The 19590-nt window shown below is 37.8% G+C and overlaps 2 protein-coding genes across 4 annotated transcripts in view; one reads left to right on the top strand and one right to left on the bottom strand.

The window, feature by feature from the left end:
* Positions 1 to 3626, top strand: part of sh3d21 (SH3 domain containing 21) — a 26177-nt gene extending 22551 nt beyond the window's left edge. For both annotated transcript variants that reach the window (XM_079836085.1, XM_079836084.1), the window contains one exon: positions 2949 to 3626. In XM_079836085.1, the coding sequence (XP_079692211.1) occupies positions 2949 to 2978 (30 nt within the window). In that variant the 3' untranslated portion in view covers positions 2979 to 3626. The remainder of the gene's footprint in view (positions 1 to 2948) is intronic.
* On the bottom strand, positions 3416 to 19590 carry eva1ba (eva-1 homolog Ba (C. elegans)). Of its 2 annotated transcripts, none has more exons than XM_079836086.1 (4): positions 19147 to 19590; positions 8891 to 8994; positions 6080 to 6172; positions 3416 to 5982 (listed from the first exon to the last, which is right to left on the bottom strand). In XM_079836086.1, exons 3-4 carry the CDS (start codon positions 6144 to 6146, stop codon positions 5555 to 5557), a joined length of 495 nt encoding a protein of 164 aa, XP_079692212.1. In that variant the 5' UTR covers positions 6147 to 6172; positions 8891 to 8994; positions 19147 to 19590; the 3' UTR covers positions 3416 to 5554. The 2 variants fall into 2 exon arrangements, with proteins under 2 accessions (XP_079692212.1, XP_079692213.1); XM_079836087.1 differs by lacking the exon at positions 19147 to 19590 and adding an exon at positions 15841 to 16035 and having other exon boundaries at positions 4508 to 5982.

Raw genomic sequence — 19590 nt, 5'->3', positions numbered from 1 at the left:
CAATGACCCTACAACGTAGGGTCTACAAGACTTTATCAATATATCCGTTTTTTTATCGGTAGTGACGTCAAACCGTAATAATTTGTGTATTTACTCCTTTAATGCAAAACACTCGCTCTGTCTGGATGCATTTAATCCACACTAAGGACTCGTTCCTGTTGGCTATCACACATGCGCACTTCAATAAGCCGACAGAAAGCAGGTTAAAATGCGTTTACAGCATAAGGGGCAAAAAGCGAGCTGTGATGATCGGTTTATGCTTAAGCCGTTTATTAACTTACTCCAATAAAGGAAGTCGGGTCAACACGTTTACATGATCACGTGCATTGTCAGGTTATTGAGGGTAATCGGGTTAAGAATGTATGTAAACGCACTCAAAATAACACTTAAATAAATCCAGTTAAATAAATACCGTATTGCAAATGAAATCTAGCTGCCAATGGCATATAAAGGCTAAGTTGTTTAAACCTAAAATCAGAAGAGCACTAACTACTAGGGGTGTAACGGTACATCTATTCATCCCAAACTGTCACGGTTCAGTGCATACAGTCAGATGACGGTATATTGATTTCGATTTCAGTATCAATTCATAGCCTGCTGTACATATAAGGAAATAAGGATATGTACGTTATTAACATTTTAAAATTTCACATTTAAAGAAATCTAGTGTTTGATCATATATAAATATTTATTAAAATGCAAAACTGCAATACTTTTTTGAGCAACTAGATTAGATACATGTTTATTGATTAAAGAGCCATAAAGGCACCAGTGGGTCATGGCATTACAAATGGAAATTATTATTTTTCGAGTCACAAAATGACTTTAATTTGCCTCTTTGAATAAGAATTCTCTAATTTAATCTTAATTACTATACTAATTGTAATATAAATAATACAAATATTGGAAGAAAAATTGGTCATTAATGGACCATAATTATTGCACAAATAGTATTTGGTACCAAAATATCTCAAAATATTCAATAAATATTATTGAACTAAAATATAGAACATTTTATTAAATTGAAAAATAGTTAAGGTGTATGGTCACATTTGACCATCAATGAGTATGAGTGTGAGCAATTAGTAAGGAATACCTGAGGGCTAAATACAATAAAAAACATTAACATTAATGTTAACATTGTTGCATCTCCATCACTCTCCATTATAAAACGATCCTGTATGGTTGACCTAATAATCAATGCACACTATGCTGTACTGTTTACCAAAACTTGCTGCAAACACCTGTAAAGTGGAGCTGTTGTGTAGCAAGCCATTCAAATGAATTGACACAGCGCTAGAAGTATTGAGAGCTCCGTGAAGCACGTGACCGCGCGCCGCCGGGAGATGAGAGAGCATGTCGCAACTCCGTTTTTCAACACTCTGGCTTTAACTGTTATGCCAAAACGCTATTTATTGTTTAAATTTCGCATTAAAACTTAAAAAAAAATGTAAAAGCTTAGACTTTGTTTAATATCAAAAGCAGGTTTGGCCATTTGGCTTGAGATTAAGTTGGGCAGCGTGAGAGCGTGAGACTGAGCCTGAAAGCGCGAGTATCACGCCAAATGCGTGAGAGTTGGCAACCCTGGCAATCTATGTGCAATTTTTCTAAAAGCACTTCACCAGAATACCCGCCCTGCAGCTAAATTCATTGGTTAAGCTTACAGCGATGATTCGTAGGTTTAGGGATCAGTGTTTGGTGTAGGACATCAGCACTGTGATTGACATGACCAATAAAATCTTAAGAATCGGCTGCTGGGCAGAGTTTCCATTGAACTGATTTGGGACCATGCAGCAACCCAAAACAAGAGTTCAGATGGCACGCAAGACCTTGCTAGTAGCCTATATGCTGCTGAGTTTCGACACATTTTTGTGACGCGCTCCACTAACTTCACGGAAAGGAAAACGGGACAACAGAAAGCGGCATCCTGTTTGTTTTCTTTATTTTACAAAAGCACAATGTTTGTGAGTGTAGTGTACACGCATGAAAAAAGACTCTTGGCAGTTTCGATTGATATCTTATGACCATAATTTATGCCATAAATGAGTATTTTAAGTCGTTTCCGCTGTTATAATGAGACAAAATCTTTGGCCTTGTGCTGATTTGTGTCAAGTCCCCCTACAGTCCAGTGATGAAATATGCGTGTCCTGGAAATGGGAAGCCTCAGGTGCCGCTTCACCCACTGTCTCCTTGTGGAAAGGTGAAGAAGGCTCAGATGTAGATGGCACTTTTTCTCCTTCTTGCTCATCTTTCCGTGATTTTTTGAAAAAGTGTAATATTGAACTTTGTGCATCCGCCATTGTCACCGCATGTTAATGAACTCGTGCGCAAATAAAAGTAATCTCTGCATAAGGTTTATTTTTCATTATTCTATTTTGTTCCTTTATAACACAACAGATGCTTTTCAGTTTTGTTGCTGATTGTGACCAAATACGTTTAGTTTTTTTTATCAGCCCTACAAAAAAAATATGACCTATGCAAGAAACCTAGCATTGGGGATTGTTTGCTTTTTTTGTGTTGCACCCAACTCGTATCGAAACGTGGCCCCAAAACCAAGGTACATACTGAACCGTCACTTCTGTTTACACCTACACTTCCACATTCAGAGCAAGACATAAGGCCACATTGTGTGTTCAGTACCGCCTTCATCCCCAAGAGAGCAGCAGTGAGTTAAAAATGCAACCTGTTCAACCTGATAGAACCTCCAAACATCTGCATCACATAACTGTTGTCATAAAGGATACCCATGTTATCCATAAACAACCTTTGAAATAGCCAAATATATACCTGGCAGTTAAAAAAAAAATTCAAAATTGGCTTTATCTCTTCTACCCTGATTCAGATGTTTTGCCATGTTTACATTGTGGAATTTAATATAGTCTCACCTTAATGCTAGTCTTCCCTTAATGCTAAGTACAACTTGTTAAACAATATTTTAATATTTATAGGATCAAGTGGAGGCTCTGAGGAAAAAATAGTGTCCATTGAACACCAGAAGTATTTCACAATCCCAAGTGATCCTTTTCTGGGACATGGACATAAAGGCTACAGAAAGACAATTATGGAGTGTGCAGACCGATATGGAAATCCAGCACTTGCGACTTGTTGAATAATTCCTAATTAAGTGGACCAAAAGGCTGAGCTCCATTCAGAGAGCAGAACTCCAAAAAGACGTTTGGTTTTTTAAATACTGCTTGTCAGCTCACTTGGTTGTGGGAGTCCTCTCCACTCGTTTCTTAAGACATACATGTGTATTTTGAAATGTGTAAATATCAAATAATGAATATCTTTTTTTTTTCATGGATATTCAGGGTTACTATGCCATATTTAAATGTATTAACACACTTTCTATTAATAATATATTTCTGTTTTGTGGTATTCTGTAGAAAATAAATCAATAAATACTTCCACTGATGATGGTCCAAACCTGATTTACCCAGAGACTTTAATTATAAACATGAGTTGATGTCTTTTTTGAATGCAACTACATAAACGTTTTATCTGTGTTATGACTATGAAACAAGATGGCTTTATTTTGTGATTCGAAGATATCAAATACAGAACTAGTATCTAAGTGCAAGCAACCTTTAACATAAAGTAATCAAATAAAAGCATTTTTTTCCCATAACCCCAGTGGTCTGATTAAATGACACAATGTTATTTTCGACCAATTATAACCCTGTGAATGCTATTTAAAAGTTCCTTTGTGAATGGCATGAATTCCATTTTTAGATTAGCATAAGACTGAGACGGATCTGGAAACCATGTGGAATTCATTAGCTCTTCATAGTCTGACTAGTCATTTGGAATGGACTATTTTTAATGACATGGAGAGTAATTCAAAATAGAAATACTGTATGTTTGTAAGGTTTTCAGGTTCAGTGATGACATATACCATCAATCAGGATGTACTCGCATTCTTTCCTTTTTTGGGCTTGTCCTAAATGTTATATGGATTCTATACATATTAGGCGTCATATTATAAGTTTAAATATCTTCATAACATTTTTATATCAGAATGTACTTCATAAATGTAAACAATGTTTCATTTCCGATGTAAAGCTCAATAATTAAATCAAAATTAACTGGAACTGAAAATGAAACAATTATACAATATCATTCACTTGATGAAAAGCGAAAGACAAGGTGCCCACAAAACATTGATTTTGCTCTATTTAGCACTGTTGCATTTTTTTTTTTACCATATTCTTTTTATGACAAAAGTGCTAATCGTAGATGACTGATGGTAATGCCAAAACAGTCCTGAAATTGATTGTAAAATGCATAGGAAGATCTGAATAATCAGGTGTGCAATTATGTCATTTGATATTTGTCATCCATATATACTCATATAGACGTATATGAGAGTTTTATCATAAAAGACGGATTGGAAAATCAACCCATCTGCTGATTGCTATAACCCTGATACTTGAGATCCTGAGAGCATGACCAATGTTGAGCATGTTTTTGGGCTATATTTAGGAATGCACAAAGTTGACATAATTTTTTTATTTATTTATTGATATTGGTCAGTATTGAGTGTTTCATTCGTTTATGCTCATTTGCCTCTTTTTTTACTTTTACATTTTACCATTATTCATTAACGCTCAACTTAAAAACATAGAAGGTACACTATGTAACTTTCGGCCCTATTAAAAAACAAAACTGCAGGCATTTTGCGGAAGAACATTGCTTTGGTTGTGCTTCGGCTCTGCGTGATTGTGCGGATGAATATGGTTATCCTGCACAATACATGCGTCAAAGTAGCCAGAGAAACGTTTCTCTATTTATGGATATGAGGAGACACGCACGGGCGAGTGATGTATATATGCAATTTCCAGCGAAAACCATCCCGACTAAAAATATGAACACATAATAGGATTACCATAAGGCAAAAACATTTGGAAGAAGGATTGATTATGTATGTGCTTATTTAAATGTGGTTAATTTTGAAAAAAAAAAGTTAGATAATGTACCTTTAACAATGTAATATTGCGCAAATATCAAAGTACATATCCTTTTTTCATATTGTACACTACACTTTGTAGCATTTAAGATGACTGATTTGACTTTGTGTTTTATATTTAATCTATTTATATTATTTCATGAAAATAATAATTGTCTTGTCGATGTTGAATTTTAATATCTGTGCATCCCTATTTATATTGCCATGTGACTTTTTGAGTTAAGGCTTGATGGGGGATTTCTTTTTTTAATTACAAAAATAACTGATGGAAACAAGCAATAAATGGAATAGTGCAAAAGTGCATTTGCTTTCTGTGAGCTTCTAATTATCACCTACAATTCACAAATACTTACAGACATCAAAGTCGGAATGACTTTTCAAGAAGCACCATGACTTGGGGACTGACAGCAGCTTGCCCAGTCCAAATGCTGCATACAAAACAGCTGTACCCATGGTCTGTAGGATTACAATAACATCAGTCCAACGTATAAAAAAAAACATGGAAACACCGTCCATTAACAGTCTTTCAAAGTACTGCACTAAAGCAGTGAAATGGCTTGAGTTTATGTCCAGGAGTCTCTGGGAGCGTTAGTAGTAGTGCACTCTTCCAATAGTGCCCGTCCCTGTTCCCAAGATATCCGGCTGTCCGTTTCTCCAGATTTCCCTGATGATCCTCTCCCTTTCCTCCAATCGCTGTGCCCGCTCCAGCTCCTCGGCTGAGGTGAACACGTTCCTGCTCAGAGTCCCATCCGGCGTGATGAGGTGGTTGCTCATGGGGATCTCTGTGGCACTGTGCCGGACGGAGGACTCCAGGCCTCCTGCATCTTCCTCCTCCTCATCACTTTCCTCGTCTTCCTCCTCCTCACTGTAGTCTTTTAGCTGTTTTTTCTCCGGCGTGGAGGGCGCCGCAGTGGTACGAGGCTTGCAGGAAATCCGGATGACCAGGAGGCAGAGAGTGAGCACCAGGCCGAAACAGACGCCGATGACGAAGTAAAGGCCGAAACTCTCTGGATTTGCTGGATAGAGCGGGAAACAAGTCGGGTTTAGTAATTGGAGTATCTCCATATCGATTTGCTGCTCTTTAAAAATATTAAACAAGGGAAAAGCACTGACCTTTAATGTGAGCATAAGCAGCAATAGTGTTGCTCAAGAAATCCATCTCCTTCCTTTTCACATTCATCCTGGCTTTGTCCTGTGTTTCCAAACCTACCGGATAAAAACAAAGGTGAAAAAATTATATTGTTAAATGTGAGCAGTGCTTGCTAGGGCATTGCTAATATATTCTGGGTGTTTTCTGACTGTCCCAAGTCAAAACACTACAAAGAATAAATTTTTTAATCAGTAATGTTTTTAGGTTTTTTTAATTGACATTTTTGTGGTGTATTTTCTAGATTATTTTTTTTTAAATCAGATTTTTCAGAGGTAAAATTAGCTGTAAATATTCATATCATAAAATTGCAGTAAGTTTAAAAAAAAAAAATATTGATTCTCAAAAACTCAAAAAGAATTTCAGACCAAACAAAAACTAGGCCAAAGGTCAAGCAAGCCTCTTTGGATAAAATGCTGAGTTTAACTATTCAGATACTTTCACTTTTGGGACAATTACATAGCTACTACAATTCTTCATCACGGCACCTGTTAGTGGGTGGGATATATTAGGCAGCAAGTGAACATTTGTCCTCAATGTTGATGTGTTAGAAGCAGGAAAAATGGGCAAGCGTAAGGATTTGAGCGAGTTTGACAAGGGCCAAATTGTGATGGCTAGACGACTGGGTCAGAGCATCTCCAAAACTGCAGCTCTCGTGGGGTGTTCCCGGAGTGCAGTGGTCATTATCTATCAAAAGTGGTTCAAGGAAGGAAGAGTGGTGAACCGGCGACAGGGTCATGGGCGGCCAAGGCTCATTGATGCACGTGGGGAGTGAAGGCTGGCCCATGTGGTCCGATCAAACAGACAAGCTACTGTAGCTCAAATTGCTCAAGTTGTTAATGCTGGTTCTGATAGAAAGGTGTCATATATATATATACACATACACAGTGCATTGCAGTTTGTTGGGTATGGGGCTGCATAGCCGCAGACCAGTCAGGGTGCCCATGCTGACCCCTATTCACCGCCAAAAGTGGCAACAGTGAGCATCAGAACTGGACCACGGAACAATGGAAGAAGGTGGCCTTTTAAATCACGTGGATTGCCGGGTGCGTGTGCGTCATTTACCTGGGGAACACATGGCACCCGGATGCACTATGGGAAGAAGGCAACCTGACAGAGGCAGTGTGATGCTTTGGGCAATGTTCTGCTGGGAAACCTTGGGTCCTGCCATCCATGTGGATGTTACTTTGACACGTACCACCTACCTAAGCATTGTTGCAGACCATGTACCACCTACCTAAGCATTGTTGCACGCCCTGCCACAAAGCAAAAATGGTTCAGGAATGGTTTGAGGAGCAGAACAACGAGTTTGAGGTGTTGACTTGGCCTCCAAATTCCCCAGATCTCAATCCAATCAAGCATCTGTTGGGATGTGTTGGACAAACAAGTCCGATCCATGAAGGCCCCACCTCGCAACTTACAGGACTTAAAGGATCTGCTGCTAACATCTGGGTGCCAGATAGCACAGCACACCTAGTGGAGGTCTAGTGAAGTCCATGCCTCGACGGGTCAGGGCTGTTTTGGCAGCAAAAGGGGGACCAACACAATATTATCAGGTCGTAATGATATGCCTTATCGGTGTATATATTCAGTAAAAATATCCATTCTATTCAGTAAACATGTCTAAACATCTTTAAAGTCTACAGTCCATCCATGTAAGCCCTTTAAGTGAGGTTGAAAGGTCAGTATTGCCAGCAGCTAATGGGGCCCATTTCCTTCTCCATTTAATGGATTGTAGCCAACAGTCAGACTGTTTTGTATCTGAATAAAGGGCATGATACAATTCTCTTTCCTAATGACGTCCATCCAAATGCATCTGCAGCTTTTTCCTTTCCTGTAGTGTATTTCCTCTCTGACTGTTTTCCCTTCTAACTGTGAACTCCCAAGGAAGACTCATATTTCCAAGGCTCAACAAATACTGCCACACCCTCACGTACAGTATGAGGGCAAGAGTTTAAGGAGGTTATATTTACAACCCCAAATAAATATATCCTCCCTATGACAGTTCTGCGCCTGGTTCCCATCTCAATCCACACTGATAGCAGGCGCCACAGAAAACGCAAAGACCTGGGGTCATGTGCGCCTGCCGGATCTTACCACACTTCCTGTGGAATCCCCACCCCACCCCACCCACCGCACTTCTTTTTTTAATCCCATCCACTACAGTCATACAGAACTTCCTGCTGACTTTGGCTTTTCTCACTCACCATTGTTCTCTGTCTGTGACATCATTGTATGATTGAGATTCAAATGCACTTGTATAACTAAGAAATTACTCATTATCATAACAGTTTGGTCTTAAGAAGATTAACTTTTCAAAATCAATAAAGCATGCCATATAACTTTTTGTGATGAACAAACCAAATTTGAAGTGTTTTCACTGAAAATGTTGATATCTTTGAAACACCCTTTTTGTTTCACAAAAGTAAGAAATACAGGAATTTACAATCATTTTCAGAATTTAACTGAGTGAACTATACTTTAAAGATTCTTTAGTATCAATTCTAAAACATTAACTAAAATGTGATTATTGCAGGATTAACAATTTTATACTAAAAATATATATATTTCTTTACTAAACGAAGCAAACACTCTAAAAATGCTGGGTTAAAAATGGACTAACCCAGCGATTGGGTTATTCTAAGCAAACATTTAACCCAACCGCTGGGTTAGTCCATTTTCAACCCAACTTGGGTTGTTTTTAACCCAGCATTTTTTAGAGTGAAGCAAAACCGATAGAACTAGCCTAAAAATAAATGCACTAAGATTTCTTATACCATATAAAGCAGTCAGTTCTTCCTCATGGTGCACTGTTGTTTCAGATGGATCAAGCTTCTCACTCTGGTTCTGCCTGTGTCCTCTGAAGATCTTGGGTCTTCGTCTATACAATGACAAAAGAAAACACACACACACACACACACACACACAGAGAGATGTCAAACCATATCACATCAAAAATCATTGGCGGCATTTGCAGTGCAAACAAATGACAGGCGAAAGATTGCGCTGTGCACACAGGAAGTCAGCTTGAGATCGAACAGCCTAAAACAGATTAACATTTCACCAATGAAAATGCAATAAATCATATCTGAGATGGGTATCCACATGATGGATGAGTCATTAGTGAATTGAGTGAATAAATCACAGTGTGAACTGCCTGAACAGAAGCATCATGAATAAATGTTTCGATATTAACATCTGTGTTTATTTTTGACAGCTTTCTTCATACACTACAAAGTATTTAGTTTGTGCTACTTATAAAGCTATGATTCTAGACATAGGGCTCAAATTTCATAGGTAGAGAGTGTGAACAATTTTGCAAAGCTGGTGGTTTCTTTCAGAGGGAAAGTTTGAGTTGGTTTAGTAAAGCCCCTTAGTTTGCAGTGCCGATTTGGATCTTGCTGACTCTTGAAAACTCTTAACATGTAGAATTAAGATAAAAAACAAACAAAAAAGTACTATACATCTAGATGGAGTTAGCAGAAGGCATGTGTACAGATTAGGTACTGTATATACAACTGTATACATTTAAATAAAAGGAACATAAGTATTCTATTGCCCGAGTGGCATAAACACCATAAGGATAATGATGTAGAAATATAGAAATGTTACCCTTCGCTTACAGCCGTGTCTAAGTGGAATCTAATGGCAGCTTGAGACATGTTTAAAGACTATCTAAACACCCATTAACCTGCCGTGTTGTTTTGTTTGTGTTTTGTTTTTCCCCTGAGGAGGAAATTATTTGCAGGCCTCTTGCCCTGCAATCCTGTCACTCCAACACCAGCGGTTTTCTTTCTCTGACCTCTTGTTCTCCTCCAAAGCAGATGTTGCATTTAAACTTGACAAAGCAAAGGGGGAGATACCAATGCATGTTATGTTCTGATATCTGGGGCTCAGGGAACATTATTAGTTGGAGCTAACTAGGAACATGTTTGAAGTGAAAATGTGCAGGTGTTCTTTTAGGAGCTCTTTCTACCTGATCTGACCCTTAAAAATAACTCTATTGGTGCAGCCTTATGTAGTCAGGTTCTTTGAGTTGGATAAAACCTGTTATTTATATTTAGGGCTGAACGATTAATTGCATTTGCGATAATATCGCGATATGATAAAACACGATTTCCTAACTGCAAAGGCTGCGATTACAGTCTTGTCACGTGACACGCGAGAGTAAAGTCTGCTGAAGAAGCAACTTGGCACGTTACACATATATGCCTGGCCTAAAAGGGAAAAAAACTGTTTGTGTTTGATCTATCTAATATTGTGTTGTTCATACTATACTATAGGCTACAATAGAGGTGGGAGAAAATATTCTCTCTCCAATGATTCTGGATCGATTCTGAGCTTAGATTTTAACTGCAGGTGCGCGGTGGCGCTGTGTGTTTTAGAAACAGCCGTATTCTGATTGCTTCCATTATCTTTCTCTTTCACACACACACACACACACAAACGGTCTGGTGCGCTATCCTTCTGGGGACTCACCATAGGCGTAATGGTTTTTATACCGTACAAACCGTATTTTCTATCCCCTTACACTGCCCCTGCCCCTAAACCTAACCCTCACAGGAGACATTCTGCATTTTTACATTTTCATAAAAACTCATTCTGAATGATTTATAAGCTTTTGTGCCCGTGGGGACCTCGTGACACGAGTCCCCATGAGTCTGTCTACAGTCAGGTTGAAGTCCCCACCAGGCTAGAAAAACATGTACACACACACACACACACACACACACACACACACACACACACACACACACACACACACACACACGAACCATAAAATAATATTTCATAACGTCCGGAACGTCGTAATGACATTCGCAGGCTTCTTTGCACAGGATATTCGCTGTGAGAAACTTTGCTTGATGTCACGCTTGCAGTGTGTGTTCTCGGCTCGCCCGCCGGTATTTTCCTTACAAATGCTCAACGAAGGCTTCATTCATGTCGTTAGGAATGCAGTGTGCTTGTATATTAAAAAATAAGTAACTCACTGACAGAAGGCTTTCCATTTCAAATGCTCACGCGGCGCTTTGTGAAGAGTGCTCGCGAGCACGCGTCTGTGTGAGTCTCAAAATGCTTTTATGACGCAAAGTTATAGTAAACACCGTCAGTAATGTCTTAATGAATTAGACAGACAGGGCAAAAATATTTTATATTTCAAAAGAGATCTGTGCATTAGTGTGAACGCAGGTCTCCCGCTGTCTATGATGATGTCATGATTAATAATCAAACAACAGTAAAGCTGAGAGAGAGAAAAATCACTCACAGTTCAGACACTCTTAAATACTGAAAGCACTCTTTGTTCATTGCTTGTAATATGTTTTCTTGTTCCTCTTTATGATTTACTAGCTTATGTTTTGCAGCTATATTAGTTTAGGCCTATGTCCTAGTTATTTTAAAAAGCTTATAATTACATATATCATAATACTTTTTTAAAAAAGTTTTTAATAAATTAATAAGCTTAATTAATTAGGAAAAAGTTCAAGAATTCTTTTGGAATCGGATCGTGACTCCCAGAATCGGAATCGGATCGTGAGGTACCAATTAAAGATTTCCACCATTACTATACAATGATGTATTGTTGAATAATACAGAAGATAAAGAGTTACAAAAAATAATCGCATATTAAATCGCAATCGCAATATTGGTTAAAAAAATCGCAATTAGATTTTTTCCCAAAATCGTTCAGCCCTATTTATATTGTACCATAATATATTAAAGAGATCATTTTCGAAAATGTTCATCATTTATTCACACTGTCATCGCAAGCCCATATGACTTCCTTTCTTCTGTGGAACATAAAAGATGTATTTAAAGTTGTCATGACATGAAAAATCTAATTTGCCTTGAGAGGTATTTGTACCTGCAAGTTTCATAGTTGTTTCATAAAACATCCGCCTCATTATAAACAAAGCATCTATTTAATCAAGCTCCAAAAAAAACGGCTCATTTTGATATTGTGGGATCTGTGACATCACTAACACACTGACAGATAAATGAATATTAAAATATGAGTGGAGAAAGAAAAACAAACAACAAAAGTTGGGGGCACCTTGATGCACCGTGACTTAATTTAATTGAGTTTAACTCATTTTGGGCCAATTTTTTTTTTGTTTTTTTAATTATTTTTTTTGGTTGATCTAACTTAATTTTATTGAGACTCGGTTTGGGCCAAAATTGAGTTGGTCCAACTCAGTTTTACCAAATGCAGTTTAAACGAAATTGATAAAATGGTGGTGATGGGGTGAGCGGTGAGCAGTTGCAGTTGCAATTCGCAATCTCACCGCTATATGCCACTAAAATTTACACAGTGCACCTTTAATCCCTAAATTTACTCTCCTAATGCAGTCCCTTTGCAAAGCATGCTGGGAACTACAGATCCACTGCCCAGTTAGTTGTGAACAAAAATGTAGTTTTAACACAAATTAATGAAGTAAACAATAGTTTTAAATATATTAGGTTGATTGAACACAATTAAGCTGTAATCAAATGTTTAAAAAAAATTGTTACTTTAGCTTTTTGAGTGCATGCGCCGAAGGACACGTGTCCGAACGCAAAGCTGAAAATTTGTATACATATTGTGTATATATTGTGTATATATTGTGCAAAAAACTTTATTAACATAATAAATGAACCTCGAGGAACATTCAAATAATAACTACAATCCATGTCATGATCCCTTTACTTCTAATTCATATAAAATATGGTGTCTACCCTGACTAGAGTCCATTGCTCAGGCTTAAACTTGCTGTATAGATTGGAAAAGCACACAGATCATACACAGTATCATTTTTAGAGAGAAAAAATGCTGTAGAATTCCAGATAAAGCAACCATGCATTAATATGATTTAGAAACAATTTTTAGCACTACACTTAATAGTTGATTTAATAAAGAAAGTGCAAACGAATGCCAATACAAACTTTGTGCCCATATCTCAAATCCTGGGAAAAGGCCAGAAATTCTAATTTTAAACTAGATGTTGTTTGTTTAAAGAAATGGGAAAGACGGAGGGAATCCAGACACTGTCATATCTGGTGATAACTCTCGTCTTTTCCACAATAAGAAGACCACAATAGCATTTCCTTCCCCTGGATCAGTCTCCATCCGACCTAAACAACATCCCCTGATTTGTTCCTCTGTTTTTCACATTAAGTTGTCTGTCCGAATAAAGAGTGTAAGTGGATGATTTGTGGGGGGCAAAGTGACAGGACAAAGACCTGTGGAGCGATTCCTCTTTCTGCTAATCGTTGAACAGAAGCTATAGACTTGACCATGAGGGGGAAAAAAACATCAGTCATAAACAACCTGACTGAGCGACTGCTTGATTGTAAAGCACTCAAAAATATCATCACAAAGCATGAACGGAATTTACTCCATGACATTAAAGGCTATAATTGAATCCTCCAATATCAAAAGAAAAACATAGCTTGAGCAGCCAGTGCAGCCTTTTCGTTCATATGACACACCGCCAGCCAAAACAAACAGATGGATATTTTTGATACTTAGAAATGTTCTTTCAGCCACTGGAATTTCCTGGCATAGTGGTTGAACTACTTGTGGTCTTCTTGGCAACGGGCTTGGTGACTGATACAGAACTTTGAATCTAAATTTAATTGGGTTTCTTTGTCTTGCTAAACTATGGACAGCCTAGAGGAGGCAGTCTCAATATACAAAACACTCTTAAATGACTATTTTATGCTGTCAGCCTCAGTAGAAAACATCTTTATCTTGACTGGAGTTGCTTCGAGGACTGTCTGTGCTTCTATAATGAAAAGTTCACTACAAAAGGGAGAAAGAAAATGTGTTCCTATTATCTCATAAACAACTATGTTAGAAAAAGGAATGAGGGGTGGGGGAGGGGGGGTCTAATGTGTCCCTGAAAGGACATTTGAAACATTGCTCTTTTTTTTGCGTTTGGCAGAACGTTACAACCCCAACGTCCTCATAATCTTGCATTTTTGTGCTGACTATTCAATCTCTCAGTCAGCATGTACCCCTCGGGTCTCATTTCTCCCATCAGCCAGATTCACCTGAACACCAACACTGTCCAGAATTGTCTCAACAAATCAAAGGTAGCAGCTCAATGTAAGTTCCAAAACCTCTGAGGAGAGGGTAACCGGTCCAACCAATAAACTTGGACACATTTCTACCGGCTGTGTGGCCTGTTAAACTGCTCAGGAGGGTGGCGTGGTAAAAGCATTCCCTATGTGAAATAGCTTGAGCTCCTTTACAGGCCTGGATCTCACCATCAAACAGTCCAAAACAGTGTGGAGTGTCTTTCTTTCTTGTTTCTCTTGAAGAGAGAATCTAGCGGATTAAACTGTGAAACTCATTTGGACTGTTTCCTGCCAGTAGCTCTTACCGAGGGGGATATTTAATTTGGAGCCAAGTCATACATGTGGTTGCCATCAGATTCTTGACCCCTGCATCAAATGTGGAGTTGACCCTAAAGATGCATGCCAGCCGAGAAAGAGGAGACTAAATGAACACCACACAAGCTCCTATGCTGAATTTCCTCAAGTGCACAAATCTCTCTGCACAAACCTCACTGTATAATGGTCATTTTTCCTCATTAAAAAGTTTTACCAATCTAAACTAATTAAATAGTTCTTCTGATAAATATATCACTCCAGTCATATCAATAGCCAAGTATAATACATACACTACTGTTCAAAAATGTATGATCAAAAAGATCTTTTAAAATAAATTAATAATTATTCAACAAAGGATGCAAAACTAACAGCATTATAATAATGCTGTTCTTTTGAACTTTCTATTAATCAAAGAATCCCGAAAAAAAGTGATCATGGTTTCCACAAAAATATTATTTCTTAAGCATCAATTCAGCATATACATTTTATTTTTCATAGGAGACCAGTCATGTTCATCGGACATGTTCTGAGATCACATGACCAGCCCAATACTACTATGAAAAAGTCTGAGGTTCTCTCTTCACTTCTCAAATATTATAGAGCGTTTTAAATGTATAACAGTTTTTAAACGCGTTAACCCGAAAAGTAAAATAAGGCTAATGAATTTAGCGTAATGCTAATAAGATGCATTTTTATGACATGCATCTTTTGGCCAGTGCCAATACAACACTTACAAAACTGTATACATAATACTTAAAAGTACATTCCTCATTACTAGTACTATAGTACTGTACTGTATACACAGTATATGACTTGTCAGAATCTTCAATAATGCTGCTAAAAGTTAAAAGTCCCTTTGTCAGATTATTTCATGTTTGGTTTTTAGTACCATTCAATGATCTTAATATAAGAGAGGGAGTATTTGCCAGCCCATGGTGTCAGTGGGGGTTTTGTGGCTGAGGGCTGCGCTCTTGGGTGTTAATATGGACCAGATGTGTGTGTGTCAATGGAGCCAAAGATCCTCAATAGTTTTCGATGCAAATGCAGAGTAGAAAAACACTTTTCATGTACCCTAATCTTCGGCCTCCATCCACCATTAGGGTCAACCGGGTCAAAACACTCAACATGGGAATGTACCGTGTGAGAACACAACACAATCTCTACCCATTCCTTAAATTCTAAAATAAAAGCAATTAAGACTTGCTTTCGTTTTAAAACCCTAAGGAGACCTATTTTGAAAATGAGAGTGGGAGTTATTTCGATTTAATTAATCCCGTGCATCTGCAGCCTTGTTTCTGCTTGCTTGGGTTCAGTGTGAAAGCACAGAGAGTGTGTGGGTGATGGGCCGACTAACCCTCAGGTGATCCCAGTTCCAAAGCTCCACAAATAGAGCAATGATCTCATCTGCAGATCGATCTGAGCCTGGAGGCCTTTGCAGATCCCTAGAAACATGCTGGATCCATTACGCAGGCCCTCTGATTACTGTACGACACAAAACATGTGGTCCATCTTTCCCATGGGTGGGTGGGCATTGTTAACCCCATCCTGCCTATAGAGATTTAGCACAAGTATTCAGGTTAGGATTGATGTGTACTAAATGCTTTGATAAATGCCAATTAGAAGAGCATACACCCATGTTCAGTCTGATTTCAGTGGCTTTACTAACTCCCTTTAGCTGTATTATTGCTACATAAAATGAGATTGTGTGTTTGTAAATCAAGCCAATGGCATTCACTGTACGAATGCATTCCACTTAAATGAGATTTTGTGCTATATTATCTGGGGTTTGCTGTATTATTTGGATTTGGGGATTTATTCCCTCAATCAAAATCCACAAGCTCATAAAAACAGAGATGGGGGAGAGAAAGAATGTTTGGGAGGTGTTTAAAAGCACAGACTGACATAGTCATTAAACATTTCAATCCCTCAGAGCAAAAGGAGTTTCAGTGTAAATATTCCTATGAATCAATCAAACTCAGATAAGGCATAGTAGAGCCCAAATCCTTCCATATTCTCTGTCTTTAGGGCAGAGCTGACTCGTTTGAGGGCTAAAGGTGTAGTAATTGCTTTATATATGAAAATTATGTCCATTTTAGAGCTTCAGAGGAGGTCAATTCAGATTACAAAAATGCATGTGGATGCCATTGACAATTGTGGCCAATGACATTGACATAAAATAACAACACAATCACTCAGTGCCATTTGATTTAAGAGTGGAAGGAAAGGTAATCAGTGAATTTAATAATAATAATAAATGTTATAGTGATGTGATGTGATAGATTTTGGTCTGTTCCTTTCATAAAGCTTAAAGGGATAGTCAACATGAAAACTATGTCATAATTTATTCACCCTCAAGTTGTTCCAAACCTGTACAAACCTGTACTATATTCTGCTGTACACAAAGGAAGAATGTTTGTAACAACATGTTTGTTCTTACAAATATCTTCCTTTCTGTACAGCAGAACAAAGACATTTATACAGGTTTGGAACAACTTGAGGGTGAGTGAATGAAGACAGAATTTTCATTTTTGGGTCAAATATCCGTTCAGGTCTTAAAGGGTTAGTTCACCCAAAAATGAAAATTAGCCCATTATTTACTCACCCTCAAGTCATCCTAGGTGTATATGACATTCTTCTTTCAGACGAATAAAATCTGAGTTATATTTAAAAAGTCCTGGCTTTTCCAAGCTTTATAATGGCAGTGAATTGTTGCTTCGTTTTTGAAGTCCATAAAAGTGCATCTATCCATCATATAACTGCTCCACACTGCTCAGGGGGGTTAATAAAGGCCTTCTGAAGCAAAGCGATGTGTTTGTCTAAGAAAAATATCAATATTTAAAACTTTATAAAGTAAATAGCTTCCACCAGATCGCCTTCTGTGTATAAGTGTAGTGCTTCTCGTAGTTCAAAATACTTACGCTACGTCTGACGACATTGCACACCAGTTAAGTTTTTTTCCGATCTAGCGGAAGCTAAATATTTTACTTTATAAAGTTTTAAATATGGATATTTTTCTTATACAAATGCTTTGCTTCAGAAGGCCTTTATTAACCCCCCGGAGCCGTGTGGAGCAGTTATATGATAGATAGATGCACTTTTATGGACTTTTATGGAAGTCACTGCCATTATAAAGCTTGGAAGAGCCAGGACATTTTTAATATAACTCTGATTTTATTCGTCTGAAAAAAGGAATGTCATATACACCTTGGATGACTTCAGGGTGAGTAAATCATGGGCTAATAATCATTTTTGGGTGAACTAACCCTTTAAGAAGACTATAATTTATCATATCATATGATAATGTCAAAAGCCATAGAAATCACTTTAATGACACTTTTATTATACTTTCTATGATTATTCAGAATTAGCGCTATATTTTGTGTATATGTGTGTTAGTCCATCTTTCCATCTCAGAAATGTGGATACAACAGGACAAGGCAGTCAGAGCAGAGGTTGACCTCTGACCTCCCTCCAAATCTACAGACCGTTAACTCAAGAAGATAAGGTGGCTCACTGAACAACGATAGAGAGAGTTTGCGGAGGAGAGCAGATGCTCAGAGCAGGGTTGAACGGATTTGAACACAAGTCATCCATCTCTAAACAAAAAGCAGCTGCGAGTTTTGCACATCTCTCTATCGGGATATAAATCAAACTTACATTGCACGCCAAAACAAACAAAGACTTTAACAATCAGCTGTTCAAAAGTGCGAGCCTTTGAATAGACGTTCGTGTCAAAGGTATATTTAAATGGTTTATTTTATAACTAGAAAGGTGTGGCATGCAAACACAGGGGCTTTTAACTACTCACTTGGCTCTTGTACAGGAAACCCCTTTTTGTTTGAAGAAACACATCAGTCATGCATGAATCCCTCACCTCAACTGCCTGGTCACATTACATTATTATTGACCTTCCCGCAGATAAGCACACAATGAGCCTGGGTGTTTATTTTTATAATGATAAAACATTAACCAATTTACAGCTGCAGCTCTTGCCCTAACGCAACTCAATTAAGAATGCTTCTGTCCAGGACTTGAACTCTCATGAAGGGACACACACACACACACACACTTAATGAGTGCAAAATGATCTAAAATAACTTCCATCTGCACAGATGACATCTCTGATTGGAAGATTTAAAAATCATAACTTTACAGGACATGATTCATGAGCATATGAGCATATGAGTCAACAAATTCATACAGATGTGACGTGTGCCAGAGTTCTATCAACAACACTCAGCATCACATTCATAATAAATAAATATCCAAAGAAACAAACAAATCAATTATATGAAGATGTGGTTATATAATAGTTGTATAATAGTATCTTAGTGTTGTTTTTCAGTGATAAAGTCTAAAATGATATATAAATAAACATTATAATATGTAATAGAAGGGAGGTTTATGCTTAAAACAAGAACAATAATGATACAAAATTAAAATTTATTTGATGTTTTCTAAAATTAAAAAAAGTGTTAGACTAGTTTGCTTCTCAAGTAAACTTGTTTTAAGGATTTAGATATTTTTGCTGAAAAACAAAACAACAATTTTTTTCTTTTTTTGTTGTTGCATTGAATATCATTAGAGAACATCTCTCAGTGCAACAGGTTTACTAAAGTTGTACCAAGTAACATCACTAAATAAAAAGTCAGAAACTCACCACATAAAAATCTCAAAGTTGTTCTCCTACAGCATCACACGCTTCATCAGACTTCTTGGGAAGTTTAGTCCAGAGCTGATGGTATCAATACGTTGCACAGCCCAAACTGAGAAGAGTCTTCACAGTCCCGTCCAATGACCACTCAGTAGTACATATGTTTGCCTCGGGTTGAGTTTGCATTACAAGCTGCCGTGTTCACTCCCTTTCAGCCGTTCGCTACGAGCAGCAGGAAAAGCTGTCACACAGTCCTCACACGCAGAAGAGAGAAAGACATGGAAAGAGAGGGAGAGGGAGAGGGAGAAAAAGGGAAAAAAAAGAGGTCCAGCCTTAAATGGGCAGGGTTTGGGGAAGAGAAAAAGGAGGGAGAAAGGGTCTTTCCCCTGTTGTTAAGGAAACAGCCACGAAAAGCCAACTCTAGACCAATTAACTAAGATTTTCCACACT

The sequence above is a fragment of the Gobio gobio genome, assembly GCF_949357685.1.
Source record: "Gobio gobio genome assembly, chromosome: 15".
In the NCBI taxonomy this organism is placed as follows: Eukaryota; Metazoa; Chordata; class Actinopteri; order Cypriniformes; family Gobionidae; genus Gobio; species Gobio gobio.
Note: the sequence above shows the minus strand (reverse complement) of the source record. Positions and strands in the feature narration are given on the sequence as shown.

Bases quoted from the DNA above. Each gene is read 5' to 3' on its own strand.
- eva1ba (XM_079836086.1), bottom strand. From the start codon at position 6,146: ATGAATGTGAAAAGGAAGGAGATGGATTTCTTGAGCAACACTATTGCT. The intron at 5,983-6,079 runs GTCAGTGCTTTT...CGCTCTATCCAG, and splicing joins TGCTTATGCTCACATTAAAG to CAAATCCAGAGAGTTTCGGC.